The sequence below is a fragment of the Aulonocara stuartgranti genome (genome assembly GCF_965226115.1).
Source record: "Aulonocara stuartgranti genome assembly, chromosome: 1".
Taxonomy (NCBI): domain Eukaryota; kingdom Metazoa; phylum Chordata; class Actinopteri; order Cichliformes; family Cichlidae; genus Aulonocara; species Aulonocara stuartgranti.
Window position 1 is genome coordinate 36,630,938 of NC_138939.1, and position 16,557 is coordinate 36,647,494.

The window sequence follows — 16,557 nt, forward strand, 5'->3', positions numbered from 1 at the left end:
CACAAATTAATACAAAATGACACATTAACAACCCACACACTGGCTCCCATGACCCAGTACCGTGACAGACTCATTAATGTTGAATTCTCTGGCAGCTGCTCTATTCCCATGTTGTTGCAGTATATTAATGACTAACCTTGTATTGTGGATGAATAATCTCAGTTGTTCTCCTGACTGAAGTTTGGTCCGTTTACAGCATCCTGCCATGCGATTGCATATGTCCCTAACCATCGGGAACCCTCAGGCTAACTTTTATCAAGGGGAAAAAAGTTAGCGTTCATCCTCCAGCTTCACTGTGTTTATGCTATGCTAACATAACTGTGTCGCTAGCCACCACGTAGCACATCATTATATACCAGCTAGCCCAACTTCGGTAACCCTACAAACGTCACTGCTGTTTAGTTTTCTGTCTTCATTTATGTTGGAAGTGATAGCAGAGCTGTACGTTTGAAATTTTCAGAAATCTCTCACTCAGAACATGTTATATCATGATTAGGTGGAAACTAGTGAGCTAACTTCCTGCTAACTTCTAACTCAGTGAAATGTAATAAATTCCTTTTTCATGGATGCCTGGATGTTAAACTTAATTGTTTCACCTGGTAAAGCAGCAACGCTGATGATTTTATTAAAGATGAAAGAATTTCAGACTTTGGGACCTGAAGCGGATGGAGTTTAGGACCCAGATTATTCCGCGAGGCTCCTGACTACGGTAGCCGTAATGCTCCAACAATCCATCAAGCGGTGCGGCTTTGTAGCTTACCAACATTTTTTGACAGATATTTGACCACATAAAATCAGTTCGAGGTCAGTAAGGACAACCAGAATTCATACATAAGGCACACTGTCGATTTTTGAGAAAATAAAAGGATTTTAAGTGCACCTTATTGTCTGAAAAATATTGTAATATTTCCTGGGCCCTGTGGTTGATATTCTGCCTCTCTCCATTAAAATGAGACAACCATATAGATTACAGGCTGTTCCCTTCTTTGTAAGTGAGCACACTTACTGATTCAGGGCATGAAAGGATTATTTCCCCCACTGTTCATATAACCTTAACCACATTATATAGGGCAGAAACAAGCATGATTCAGATGTGTGAACCCACATGTGCACAAAAATATAACTTTAATCAGCACACACAGATAAATTCACACTCGCAGTCACACATTTCTTCTGATACACACCACCAACAACCCACGCAGCAGAGACTACACAAAAACGCACACCACCACCCACATGACAAAGTTATATAGGCCACATGAGCACGCATGCACAAACACACACACTATTAATGTATTTTAAATCCCCAGTAACCACTCAACAGCTAGATCCACTCCAAGAAATTCTGCCAGATTTGTTCATCGTTCTTCTCTTTCTCCACCTTTCCTCCATTTTCTCTCCCTCCTCTTGTCCTCCTTCTCTCTCCCATCTCAATCGTCAGGTATCGATCTGTTTCCAGGGAGGACAAATCAGCCCTTCTCCTCCCTCTATTTTTAGACGCGGGGCATATCTCGGGGAGAACCACAACACGAGAGAAAATGGACTAGAAGCACCAACTCTACTGATAACACAAGATGGTGCTTAATCTGATGGCGAGCTGATATTAGAAAAGAATAAAGACAAAGCTCGTAAAGCAATGAACCTGCCAAGGATTCGCTGTCTCTGAGGACATTTGGTTCACTGCGGTGCAATCCATGACACCACACTGATATGCATTTGTAGTATTTTAACTAACTTCTACAAGAGAAATTCTCTGTGAGACTCTTTTAAAATCCTCTCTACAAACTCAAAAATGCATGAAGGTCAATCTAAGAATAAGGCTGGTTTTGAAATCCCCCACAGGCTGACCTTTGGAGACAAAGAGGAGTTTGGCTCACATGTTTCTGCTGTCTGAAAAACACACAGATATTTCTGTGTGTTCCTCAGTGTCTCTGCTTAATCTGTGGATCACAGAGAGTGTAGATATTAGAAATCACATGGTGAAAAAACTATTATTCAACTGAGTATGATAGCTTATGATTTTACCTCTACAAACAATCATTATGGCCTTTTAAGAACAAACACAGATGAGTATTTAAAACCCCTTTGAATCCATCACATCTGTGCAAGCCCGTTTTATTTTCAACCCCATCGAACAACAAGATGAGACTTTTTGAGTAAAGCTACTTAGATTTGGGGAAACAATTTGTTCAGGGAGGCCATGAAATCAAGCTCAGCTGATTCTTTCTCTAACTGCTCTGCCTATAGTTGCTTACACCAACAAGCCACTTTGCAACCCACCTTAACCCAGTTCCTACTTTGATGACTTAAATTGAATGAATATCTTATCAGTTTTCACCAATGCCTACTATCAGTTTGGGGATCTTGGAGTTTTTCTTCTCCACCTCTCGCTCCATGTATGCACATATTGGCAAATACAAATGACTGCAGATGGTGGTTTTCTTGGCTAATGCACAAATCTCTGAATCTCTTGGGAAGATGGATGCCTTTTCAAATGCAGGATGCTTTGTGTTTTGTGTTTTAGCCATCAGAAAATACAGCAGCTCTGTAACACTCATGCTGTGTATACAGTGAACAGACACACAACCAGCTCTGTGCTGCTGCTTTATCACTCAGCTGAGTGGTGGGGAGTCCCGTACAGACAGTGATTGATCCCCTCTAGGATCAGAGCTCTTTTGATAAGATTGCTGCGACTGTCACTGAGGCATGCAACCTTTCATCTTCTGTGATAATGTTGATTTTCCAGCAAGGTGAAGGACTTGGAGTTAAACTGGCAGAACACAACAGTGCAAAAGCACATGATTCATACTCCATGTATTTTATGGCAAATACATTAATTACACAACTTGCTTTTGTAGTTAACCAAATGCCAAGAAGGTGGAAAACATTCATTAGGAAAAGAAGTTTCAAAAAATCTTCTGTCTGTACAAAATACAGCTGGAGCCTCCACAGCTGCAAAATGAACTTTGACTCTTCCGCTACCATCTGCACTGTGTTTACTGTAACGGAAAGAAGAGGTGAGGTAATCCTGTACCTCCAGCACATTTGGTGTGTTGATGTTCAGTTGCAAATAGTTGAACACACACTAGTCTACCACTCTCAGGTATTCTGAAAGCTCATCCGGTATCCGGTAGCTGCAGATCCTGTTCTGAATATGAGATGCCACTGCCTATGTGTACAGGGGGCAGAGTGAAAAGGGAATAAGACACAGTTCCTTGCAGTGGCCGTCCAAACTTCTGTGTCTGACACAGTTTTAAATGTGAATGTGCTAGCGTACAGTAATCTGTGTTTAACGCAGTTCTGACCAGTGAGGAAATATCTCAGCTATAAGTGTTTCATGTTCTGCATCTGCGTTAAAAATCCAAGTTTATGCTTTTATTTTGATACATATAAGAAAACTATTCTGGAGGTCTTCAAAACAACACTCTGAAAGGATTAAGAGGTGTATCAATGTGCAGGACAGTCATTCAGGACCAGTGTTGGGTAAGTTACTTTAAAAAAGTAATTAATTACTAATTACTAATTACTTAGTCAATATTGTATTTAAAATACTTATCTAATTACTGTGTCAGAAAAGTAACTTAATTACTAAATAAGTAATTTAACTAAATACTTCTTAAAATCCCTATAAACCTTGAATGGGCAAACAATAGAAATTAAACTCTTTAAATAATAAATACATTTTTTTAAAGACGGAGACTCTACAGTACGCAGCGGTAGCATCTCTTCCACAATGTAGCCCGCAATCATTTTTTAAGCTCACCTTCAGACGCTTTCTGTGCTGCTGAAGTAAAATCACGTTTTGCCTGCTTAGCAGGAGTTGTCGCGGTGTTATCCATGGATGATGAACAAGGATCACTCAGAAGTGTTCGTCTATGCTCTCGTGTCAGGTGCTTCAGTAGATTACTCGTGCTATTAACAGCGGCCGATAGTTTTTTCTCCCCAAGACATAGCTTACATTTTACTGTAATGTTCTTGTCTGCTTGTTTCAGAAAAGTGAAGAGATGGGAATATGTCCATTTCATAAAACAGCCACTCGCTTCAGCCGAGTCCGACATCTTTCGCTTTAGAATACGACTATGCAGCAAACTGGTGCGAAATGACGCGCAGCTGCACTACAGCGGTGTTAAAGCAGCAGAGCTTACTTCTACGTTGTAAGTACATTGTAAGTAACTGTAATTAAAATACCTAAAAATGAACAGTAATTAGTTACTCTACTTTTTCAGTGGAAAAGTAATTTAATTACAGTACGCATTACACCCAACACTGTTCAGGACATTTTGAAATGTGCTGAAGACACTGGAGAAATCAAAGAGCATCATTTGGACAGCCCCTCCTGTCCTGTCCAGATGGATGTAGGCACGGTGGATTAGGTGTATCGCGGCAGCGCCAACTCGTACATCCGGTTGGTTGGCGAACTGAGTAATGAATCAGTCCCCGTGGATTTTCCCAGAACATGTTTCCTGGCACTTTGAAACAGCTAGTACTGACACGGATATTTGCATACCATGGAGTTTAAGAACTCACCGAATATCTGGACAACTACAGATAAACTACTGAGCAGTCTGAAGGCAAGACAAAAGAGGCAGTTTGATGGCAGCATTTACATGTTTGTTTGTTTGTTTTTTGCTTATTGTAATTTGTTTTTCATGTGTTCAGTTCCACCTGATTCTACAGTGTATGTAAACACAGCTCTGGCCTACTTCTGTTGTTGCCCTGAGACAAAAAGCCAGAAAACACAAACAGTATTTAAGGGGAATGAGGGTAGGAGATGTTTTACTCCAGTACATAGTAAATCCTCTGGCACATGGAAGAACAGACGTCTTTTGTTAAAAGGAACATATCCAGGACTCACTGGGACCATAACGGGATCTCCCAGTCTGCTCAGACTACTCAGTATTCCCCTCAGAAGAAGCTGCTGGACTCGTAAGCTGTTCAAAAAGGGAATTCTGGCTTCAGCCCAGTTAAATATAGAAATTGACGTATGAACAGACATTTGGAGATAAGTAACTAGTAAAAAGAAATAGTAAATAAGATTCATGGCAGTCAAATTCATTAGCTGATACATTTCCTCATATTATATCTGTCACAGCTGATGTTAGTCTGATGGCTTCCCTCAGTCTCTGTATTGGCCATCACAGCCAAGTGCTAGCAGTCACATTAAGTTAACATATGGTTTTATTTGCAGGAGGGTTAAACAGAGCTGTTGTCCTCTTGAAACAAGAGTACACTCCAACGAGGTAATTAACTTGTGAAGCTGTTGAGCTTCAAGAATAACAAAAATATATTTCAGTAACATAACACTAAAGTAATTTCCACAAATTATTAATTTATTGTTACAGGTTTGGTTTCAGAACATATACACATCTATATTATGATCCAATAACTTATTGAACTTACACTTCTGACTGATAGATAACAAATTGCCTGTGACTTGGAGCCTATTTAATATTAGCAGCTTCACCAATTCTGCACAGTCTGTCTCGGCCTGTGGGGAAGCAAGAAATTAGAAACACAATTAACAGCAGAGTGAACAAATATGAAAGTCAGCTATCCCGTGATGACTGAGCCTCTGCAGGCAGCAGCCCCTATCTTCAGGCGTTTTGTTGCCAGATGGCAGATAACTCGTATCTGAGCCAATACTTCATCTTACTTGCAGTGCTTATTGTTTACAGACCTCTGGGCTTGCGGTACTTACATTAGTATTATTTATTTTTAACCTTAATACATTATGTCATTTTATTACTGCAGTAATCACCGGACACCCTGCTACTGAGTAAAACTACAACAACTAATCAAATGTCGTGGTATGCTACTCATCATGCTGTATAGCAAATGTTAGCATGCTACCATGCTCAGGCAGTTAACATGCTTAAAGGGGCTTTTGGCCAACAGGGATTACTGTGCTAGCACCACTGTGTTGTCCATATGACCGTCATACACTTTTACATGACAGAAACAGCAGTAGGTCTACTTTAACATCGATGTGTTAGCATAATCAGTGAACATATGTTAGCATATGTTCAGCTCAAAGTAGTGCTTTGCAGCATTGTTAGCTACACCTCAGTACAGCTAGCATAGCCATTTAGTGTTTTTCTGTTTGTTTCTGGTTAAAATGAAGAATATTCACTGCAGCACACACTGAGCAGCACATAGTCAAACACACTCAGTGTGTAACAGATATTGTTGTGTTATGCATACTAAAAAAGCTTGTACAATCAGATAATTGTAACCACACAATTACAATGCTCCGCGCATAATAATGTTAACACTAAACTTCAAGAAAGTCAGCCAAAGAGAAATATGCACCTGAGGTGCATTTTAACTATAGAACTGTGCAGGGCACTAGAAAGAGGCTCGTTAGTTACATTTTTTGAAAAAGTATCACCATGTACTCTTTATTCTTGAATGGACTTACTCAGCTCCATCCCGTTCTGTTGCTTCGCTCTGTGCTTTACTCCCATGGGTGCTCATTATGGAGGAAGTTTGTTTGATCTGTTCTTTTATTACTGTTTGAACCCGAAGCGTCTCTCTGCGGAGAATCAACATGACTAGTTAAAACTGCTGCCATTACATAGACAAACACTATTTTTTTAATGTAAGGTGCCATTATGTGAACAAGACTAACTACTGCATCATCTGCTTTTTTAAGACTGTTATGATTCATAAAGGAAAATTATGATATCTGCAGCACTATTTGCTTTCTCAGAAAAGATTTCTCTCTCTGCTGCAATGGGACGAGTAATCACACAGAAGTGATCAGTTGTGCCTCGGTGCCTTAAGTACAATTAACCACTATAATTAGTTTCCATTTAAAGAGGTCGATTTAGTATAGCCATACAAGAAGAACATTTAGTTTCACCAGTAAATAACTTTCAAAGATTACAAGTTATAGAGAACCATATAATATACAACACTTTGCACATTAGATGAGGTAAGACGCCACAATGCCGGTTTGTCATGAGAACAAATTCTAATCAATAACAGCCAGTAAAAATCCCAGCAGAACAAAATATACGGACCTATTTCCTGCTTCATATAAGTTATATACACCGATCAGCCATAACATCATGATTTCATGCATGTGAAGTGAATAACGCTGATTATCTCTTCATTCTCTTCAACATCGGCTGCAGACTCACCCACCCCCACTGCTGCTGTTCCACCTCTGACACCTCAGACACTTCACACCTCCTCTATTCACCCTGCTCACTCCCCCCCACCCCCAACAACAGCATCCAATACACACTCAACACAAGGCTCCAGCCTGTCTCTCTCAACCACCCAGGTTAGGAGGGAACTGAGGAGGATTAATGGCAAGAAGGCAGCGGGCCCAGATGGCATCAGCTCGAGGGTCGTCAGGTCCTGCGCGGACCAACTGTGTGGGGTGATGGAGCACCTCTTCAACCTGAGCCTGAGGTTGGGAAGAGTCCCACAGCTCTGGAAAACCTCCTGTGTTGTACCAGTGCCAAAGACTTCACGCCCCAAGGACCTCAACAGCTACAGGCCGGTGGCTCTGACATCCCACCTGATGAAGACCCTGGAGCGGTTGGTCCTGGCTCAGCTTCGGCGCCTAACAAGCTCATCACTGGACCCACTTCAGTTTGCCTACCAGCCTGGCATTGGCGCGGATGATGCCGTCATTCACCTCCTACATCGTTCCCTCGCTCACCTGGAGACCGCTGGAAGCACTGTGAGAATCATGTTCTTTGATTTCTCCAGTGCCTTCAACACTATTCTTCCCTCGGTTCTGAAGGACAAGCTGGAGAACTCTGGAGTGGACCATCACCTCACTACCTGGATTTTGGACTACCTCACCGACCGACCACAGTATGTGAGGACTCAGGGCTGTGTGTCGGACAGGGTCGTCTGCAGTACGGGGGCCCCACAGGGAACGGTTCTGGCTCCGTTCCTCTTCACCATCTACACTGCAGACTTCTCCCACAATTCCACCCAGTGCTTCCTGCAGAAGTTCTCTGATGACTCTGCAATAGTCGGCCTCATCACTGATGGGGACGACAAGGAGTACAGAGGACTGACTCAAGACTTTGTGGACTGGTGCCAGCTGAACTACCTCCAGATCAACGCCAGTAAAACCAAGGAGCTGGTGGTAGACTTCCGCAGGCACAAGCATTCTCCACTGCAACCACTGAACATCCAGGGTATGGACATTGAGGCTGTGGACAGCTACAGGTACCTTGGTGTTCATCTGAACAACAGACTGGACTGGACTCATAACTCAGACGCCCTCTACAGGAAAGGGCAGAGCAGGCTGTACCTGCTGCGGAGACTCAGGTCGTTTGGGGTGGAGGGCCCACTCCTGAAGACCTTCTATGACTCTGTGGTGGCTTCTGCTATCTTTTATGGTGTGGTCTGCTGGGGCGGCAGCATCTCTGCTGGGGACAGGAAGAGACTGAACAGGGTGATCCGAAGGGCCAGCTCTGTTCTAGGATGCCCTCTGGACCCAGTGGAGGTGGTGAGTGACAGGAGAATGGCGGCTAAGCTGTCATCCCTGTTGGACAACGTCTCCCACCCCATGCAGCAGACTGTGACAGCACTGAGCAGCTCCTTCAGTGGGAGACTGCGGCACCCACGGTGTGGGACGGAGAGATTTCGCAGGTCTTTCCTCCCCACTGCTGTCAGACTCCACAACAAAGACTTTAACTGAACAAACACACACATCCACACATGTGCAATAACACTAAGTGCAATAATCTTTTCTGGCATCGTTGTATTTTTACTCAGTTGTATATAGCATTCGTATTCTATTTTTATCTTATTGTATATTTTTATTCTATTTTATTCTACTGTATATAGTATATTATTTTATTCTATTCTGTACAGCTGTGTACTGTATTTATTCTTATTGTATTCTAATTTTTGCGTCATAACTTTTGCACTGTCCACTTCCTGCTGTGACAAAACAAATTTCCCACGTGTGGGACTAATAAAGGTTATCTTATCTTATCTTATTCTGTTCCCTTCTGTTGGGGAGGACATGACCTTTGTGTCCTCAAAGTTAATGTGTTAGAAAACTGGACAAGCTTAAGGAGTCAAAACGTTATCCCCAGTCAGTGTGTGTGCTGTGTACATGCAGCCTGTATGTATGAACCTGTTTTAAGTCTTATAGTTTCCACTTTTCTCACCAGTTAGGCATGCAAACCTGTTACACTACTGCAAAAGTGTTGCACAAAGTAATGGTGTGTTTACTGTGTTTGGTTTGACAGTGAATGTTAGTTTGTGCGTCTAAGCTTGTGCATTTAACCCAAGTAAAAACATGCAGTTCATAAAACCATTTCCAAAAGAACAAGAACACTGTGTAAGAGTGTAAATTAAAACATAATGCAGTGGAATATAATGTGACCAAAAGTGTGTGAGACTCTAAGAATGATAGTCTGGCCCTCGGGTGGAACTGTACTAAAGGGATTCTGTCATGGAAATCTCTGCATGGGCTCAGGAACACTTCTAGAAATCACTGTCTATGTTTGCCCACAAATCTGCATCATGCATGTGTGAGCACTGCTGAAACACTGCTGTCGTCTCTGCGCCAAACTGTAAGCTGACTAGAGCAAAGTGGAAAACTGTTCTGTGGTCACACACTTTTTTATTATTTTGCGTTATCTGGACTGAAGAGGAGATGGACAGTTTATAATCAGTACAAGTTCAGCAGCCTTCATCTGTGATGATAATCAGGTGTGTTAGTGCCTGTGGAACTGGATCTGGAGAGGCAGCATCAATGCTAAAGGTACATACAGCCTTGTCTATGTCAGCAGGACAAAGACAAAAACTGCACACTGCAATTTTTACAACAGCATGGCGGGGTAACTGAGCTGCCTGCAGCCCAGACCGTTCACCAATAAAAAATATTTGGAGCATTATGAAATGAAAGACACGGCAAAGAAGATCCAGTCAAGAATCAGAAAAGAACGAGTCGACATTCGTCTCCCAAAAGCAGCCGGTATCCCTGATTTTCCCAGATGTTTACGGACTGTCGTCAGTAGAAGGGATGCTACACGTTCGTAAACATGGCCCAGCTTCAGATGTGTTGCTGTCAACAAAATCAAAAGCACCTATTTTCTAACTGAAATGGTACATTTTCTCAATTGAAACATTTGATTTGCTGTCTGTGTTCTACTGTAAATAAAATCTTTGCATTCTGTTTCTATTTGTATTTTCCACAGCATGCCAGCTTTCTGCAGTTGTGATGCTGAACATATGTGCAATGCTGTCGTCTGGGTTGGTAGGCAGATTAGCCTTGTCAGGTCACCAGTAAAAGATCCATCATAAAATATGATATAAAAATATGCAGACATTTGGTTTAACAAAATAAGCAGCATCCAGAAGTCCAGAGTGCCTTCCTCTGCAAAAATAACCTGTGAGACGGGAGAAACCTGCAGTGTGGTCGGGAAATGTTACTCACTTTTAATTTGTCTTGTAAGATACACTGCACTCAATTTCTTCATGGAGCAGGACCGTCAGTCATTCCAGTTCAAACTGACCTTGACCTAACCTAACAGTTACCATGGAAACCACAGCCAAATCTAGAGGAAACTTTACAACAATGCTGCAAACTAACCAGCTCCACATCCTGCACTTATATAATCTGTCAACATTTGCAAAATAAAACAATAACTGAGATATGTCACAGTGTAAAAAATGAATCTGACAGTATGGATTAACCACTTATCTCTAAATGTTTCATTTAATGAGTTTCATGTTTATTGTTTTATTTTTTTATCAGCTATAGTGTTTAAAATAAATGAATGGTACCTACGTGAGGGCCTGGGAGGGAGTATAACACCAGAACCTTAAGAGCACAGCAGCACCCTCGCTATGAGAGCATTCACAGCTACAGTACAGAGAGCCAGTAGCAGCATCAGGTGACTCAAGTATTGATTTTGGGGGGGGGAAGTGTGTGACAGGGTTTATGACTATATAAACCTTCTGATACCTCACTGTCACTTGTCATAAAACTCCACCGTCTGCTCACAATTTGAATTAGAGTTCAGATTCTTCTGATTGTGTGAAATACTGAAGCATATTGTTGACACAACTGCATCTAATTTTCTTCATATTCTCTAACGTTCTGCATTGTTTGTTTTGTGAGTGGATGGTTGTTATATGTAATAAGTCCAAATGTAAAACTAAGGTGGTGATCATGTATTCGCTGTGCTGAACATGGAGACCACTCCCCCGAGTCTCTGCTCCTTACATGTTAAGCCTCGTCCTTTTGTTCTGACAAGCTTTCAGAGCCCTGCAGCTCCACCTGTGTGTGTGTGTGTGTGTGTGTGTGTGTGTGTGTGTGTGTGTGTGTGTGTGTGTGTGTGTGTGTGTGTGTGTGTGTGTGTGTGTGTGTGTGTACTTCCTGTTGGTTCACTGGGGGAGGACAATAAGACAATGAAAGCGCTTGTCGCTGCTAATAAAGAACACAATACCTCCTTTACTGAGCACGAACTGCTTGAGTGATTCAAACCCTGCTCTGGGACTGCGTGTTTTTCTTTCATTGAAAAGCTTTTTTTGTTGTCGTTTTTGATGTGCAAATGTGTAGTTGCTCCACTGTATGGGGGTCGGGTTTGTCCAGTGTGGTTCTAATGTTGATACAAATATGTGCCTCCACTGTGCAAATGACAGATGTGGCTGAAATGACTGCACGGTCTGTCATGACCAGGAAGGGGCAGCTTCTCTGACTGCAGAAGAAAACCTGATTGTAATGAAGTCGACAAGAAAGTGATGCTTTGGCTTCTCCAGGTTTGTCCACTTATTACAGTAACAGTGTTACTGAAGGCAAGATTATATTTATTTTGTAAATTATAAAGGATAAAAACACAGGGTGTGATTCAGAGCTTGTGTCAGGCAGTCGTGCTGTGACAGACGAGTTGCTACCATATGAGAGTGAAGTGTTCCTCAGCTTCTAAGACAGGCCAAAAATTCGGCTTGGTTTTTAAAACTGATCTAGATGGCAGTGGACAAAAAGCTCAGCTTGATGGAGCAATGTCATCTTTCATATGCAGTAAATGGCCTTTGCTTAACAGTTGAAGCTCAGTTATTTATTATTGTCCATAATTCTCTACGATGGACATTTTTGTCAGGTGATGTTTTGAGTTGGTGCTAAATTTCAGGAAGTTTCTGCTGGTTCAAGTGTGCCGACAACACTGACTCAGTGAGAGTAGCTCAGGTACATCCAGGAGGTCAGTGACTGCCTCAAGGGCAGTGACAGCAGCAAAGCAAGGCTGCGACAGCACGTAAGCAGCATCCATCCATTTACAGGTGTGTGTGTGCGTGTGCGTGTGTGTGTGTGTGTGTGTGTGTGTGTGTGTGTGTGTGTGTGCATTCACATTCACATCTTTGGGCAGTTTAGGATCACCAATTATCTGAATCCTACCAACTACGTGTCTCTGAGATGAGGGATGGAGAGAGAACTCACACAGGTACGAGGCAAACACTTTCAGGTGTGAGGCAGTGGTGTTAGCCACCACGTTACTGTGTTGCCATGGTGATGATTAAGAAACCATCGACAGAAAAAAACTAGTCCAACTCTTCTCCACAGAAATGGGTTCTGGTTTATCTCCATTTATCTCCATGTGCTAGTTCACTATGAGCATTGGTATATCAAATCATGTGAAGGGGACGAATACGATGCTGTGGAAATGAATGAAACAACCGTTACAAATGTTCCAGCCACTAAGCAGCAAGATAAATGAACACAAGGCTTCAGGCAGCTGGAGCTGATGTGCTGTTTAAGCAGATTGAACACAACAGGGTTATTTATTAAATCCCACTCGGAATCATGGAGTAAGACAAGGCAGCAAGGGAAATTCCATATCCTAACTTCCCTGTCACGTATTGATTATACACTGCTGTTTGCCAAGTGATCCATGGAAACCTTTCTATGATAGACTGTCACAAAAACCGCAGCTAGGACTGAAACTCTGAGATGTGTGACTGAAACTTTGCAAACCTGTATTTGAGGTAAACGTGTCCCTTCTTTCTTTCTGTCTACAGATAAGATGCTGCTCCCAGCCGGCCTGTTGATTGTCCTGCTGTGCCTGAGTCACATGGGCAGTGCGTGGGGTTTCGCCCGTCTGCTTGATGATGTAGAGCTGCGCTCAGCTTTCTCGGTCGCTCGCACCAGCAGCATGGAAGGTGGACCAAAGATGACGGTAACCTTTGACGGTGTTTACGTCAACATCGGTGGGGACTTTGATGCCAAGTCTGGTCTGTTCCGCTGTCGTATCCCTGGAGCCTACTACTTTTCCTTCACCGTGGGAAAGTTTCCACATAAGGACCTGTCTGTGATGCTGATGAAAAACAGGAATGAGGTGCAGGCCATTGTGTATGAAGAAAATGCAGGGGAGGAGAGGAAGGTACGCTTCAGAGCTTCAATCTTATTTGTTTTTATGTACAGAAAGCTGCTAGCGGCCAAATCTTATAATCCAGTAGTGCTTTACATGTTCAGCAGGTATTACTGGTTAGGATTACTACACTTGGAGGATGAGACTGACCTAAACTTTTATCCCCTTGTCAAAGTGGGTAATAAACACCCCGGTATCTCTCTCTTGTCAGTGACTGAGCGGAAATGCACCAAGCCCTAATACACCTCTGCTTATTATAATAAAGTGACTGTTTTTTAACTTTGGAGCCTGCTTCAGGTTTTTATGGAAGTGAGCTCCAGCTCCACAGTTAGTACTTTGACTGGCCACAACATTAAATAATCTACCTTACATTGTGCTTATACACACAGCTGGCCCAGCAGGACACGGTTAAAGAAGCTCCGAGTGCAGATCTGTCAGGCACTGGGACTTTGGGACTTTGCTTTGTGAAGTGAAATTCCTGACACTGAGAACTGTACTGAAGGTGTCCTGGGCTAAGATCCCCCAGCATGAATCCGTTGTGTTTTTTAGTGCTCAGTCAGAATCAAGAAGACTGGGTCAGGGTCTCTGGCTCTGTTTCATGTGCCTCAGCTGTCCTGAGGGCACGCTCTCCTACTGGGTGAAGCCATGCACACCTTCTGGTATATTCCAGTGGCATGCACATGAATGTCAGACCCAGAGGTTTCCCAGCAGATCATTGCATTTCATGCACATTTAAAAAATGCAAAAGCTTCTAATCTAATCAAGCTACCAGATTTCCCAAAATATGGAACTTCAATAACCTTTAAACAGGCCCCGGCACTTTATAGAGACATCTTATAATTGATTGAATCAATCTCTCTCGATGTGTGTTTTTTTCTCCCCATATTTACAGCGCTCTTTTATGATGTCAGAGGTTGTGGTAGCACTCACAGAGGGTGTGTTTGTGTGGGGATGGGAATGAGATCAGATCAGAGCGGATTATTCCGTCCAATGAAAGGCTGTGTGACAGGATCATGTGTTTGTTGTTGATGTGAAACAGGCCTCGGTATGACTACACCGGCATAACAGTCTGCATCATTCCTCAGGTGCAGAGCCAGAGTGTCATGTTGCAGCTGGAGTTCGGGGACACTGTCTGGCTCCGTCTCCATGGCGACCCTCGCTACGCGCTGTACAGCAACACCGGACACTACACCACCTTCAATGGTTACCTTGTGTACCCCGATGTCTACGGCTACCAAACGCACCACCATCACCACCAGCAGCACGCCGACTCCGAGCAGCCACTGCAAGACAACATCCCACTGCCGAGCGACAACCAGGCCACGGATCATGTCAGACCCGGAATGACGGATGGGGAGAAGGAGCCGCAAATGAAAGAGGAAGAAGAGGAGGAGGAGGAGGACGAAGAGGATGACCAGAGATCTGCTTTCTCGGTGGGGCGCACCCAAAGCATTGTGGGCGTGAACCAACTGGGCATGCCGCAACACCAGCCGGTGAGCTTCGACACTGCATTTGTTAACATAGGGGAAGACTTCAACGTGACAGAGGGAGTGTTCACCTGCCGCATTCCCGGGGCGTACTATTTCTCCTTCAACGTGGGCAAGATGCCACAGAAGACACTGTCCGTCAAACTGATGAAGAACCGCCTGGAAGTGCAAGCGATGATCTATGACGATAGCCAAGGTGAGAAAGCTCTGCAAAGCCAGAGTTTGATGCTGTCACTTAAACCAGGGGACACAGTCTGGCTCTACTCCCACCAGAGAGATGGATTCGGTGCCTACAGCAACCACGCCAAGTACATCACTTTTACCGGCTTCCTGGTATACCCAGATTTTCCTGCTGCCGCCACCACCAATACTGCCACCAGCCAATCATATGCAGACAAGAAACCCTAGCTGCAGCACCTTGACTAGGCACCGAACATTTCTGGAGGAATTCATATAAGATGGAAAAGTCTCAGATTTCACAGAAAGTACTGGGGAGCTGTACTCCAAATGAATGCTGCTTTGTGGCTGTCTTTCTGCTTCATATGAATTCCTTCACAAAGTCACAGCGACCCGGACTGAGTGCAGCGCTTACAACAAAATCAATGTTCAGCCAGTGGCTTCCCAGGATATGATGTTGGCAGATGTGAATATTTAACTCTTTAATGAAAGTTCAGTGGTTATCACCCACTCACTCCTGTGTTAGCTCATCAGTTAGCGTCCATGTCTTTTATACAGCTCAAAAACAGAGTGGGATTCAGAAATGCTCTGTGATATACTGTTAATGATTATTATATGATTGGATGGATATTGGGACAATATGGTGGAATGCTAAGGTGGAATGCTAGCAAGCTAACTTCTAAGTTGGGCAACAAAGATAGGTTAGCGAGCTGCATGTGCGGTCACAGATATCTGATAATTAATGCCAGCTGTTAGAAAGTCACTCACAAACACTGAATCCAAGGCGGTGCAATAAACACAGCAAGTTATTTTTTAGACAGCAGCAATGAAAATGCCCCAAAAGACAGTTTCACTTCTCGCTATAAAGACAAAGATAAAAAACTGAACCTAACTCTACACCTGCGTATTTCTGCTGCACTGAAACTGAGTTGTTTCCGTTGTCAGGCCCAAGTGGCTCATAGATTTGGCTTTGTTAGCTTCTTTTTTAGACGAGGCTGCTGCTCGTTGCCGCTTGATGACATTAAGTTGCTGACAAATAAACACATATGTTACTTGCCAACTACATTGCTAGATTAAGTGATTAAATGAGGCGACTTTAGTTAAAGTGTTATATGATTATTTAATGTTGACAGTTGGCCGGTGCGTACCACAGTACATCGTCCTTGTAAAGTCTTTATATTTGATTGCATTTTGAACATAAGATCTTGCTCTGAAGAGAAACTTGTAAGCATGTTTTGATAAATGTGCAGTAAACGTCCTGTGTAATGTACTGCAGAATTATAAGGGAAGGGTTAAACTGCAAAACGATGTACTTAATTCCATTACATTGAGCAAAATGAAAATTCAAACTGCATGCACACTTCAGTCTGACCTGTAGACATAAAGCTGTGGTAGATAATCACTGAATTTTTCATTTTTTTGAGCAAAATATTCCTCCAAGTGCATTTGTTACCCTCGTCCAAGGTGTTTCTGCTTGTAAAGTGTCTTTACTTTCTTTGTCTATAGAGGCATGTAAATTGATATGAAATTTGTGTGTTTTG

At 42.8% G+C, this 16,557-nt stretch overlaps 1 protein-coding gene across 5 annotated transcripts in view; it reads left to right on the plus strand.

Moving 5' to 3' along the window:
- The window catches only part of c1qtnf4 (C1q and TNF related 4), a 55,266-nt gene that overhangs the window by 35,849 nt on the left and 2,860 nt on the right, over nucleotides 1-16,557 (plus strand). For 2 of the 5 annotated variants that reach the window (XM_082516519.1, XM_082516520.1), the window contains exons 1-4: nucleotides 11,693-11,748; nucleotides 12,359-12,428; nucleotides 13,003-13,364; nucleotides 14,438-15,035. In XM_082516519.1, coding sequence (XP_082372645.1) covers nucleotides 11,731-11,748; nucleotides 12,359-12,428; nucleotides 13,003-13,364; nucleotides 14,438-15,035 — 1,048 coding nt within the window. In that variant the 5' untranslated portion in view covers nucleotides 11,693-11,730. Of the gene's footprint in view, nucleotides 1-11,692; nucleotides 11,749-12,358; nucleotides 12,429-13,002; nucleotides 13,365-14,437; nucleotides 16,551-16,557 lie in introns of those variants that run through there. The other 3 variants (XM_082516517.1, XM_082516518.1, XM_082516516.1) reach the window with 2 other exon arrangements.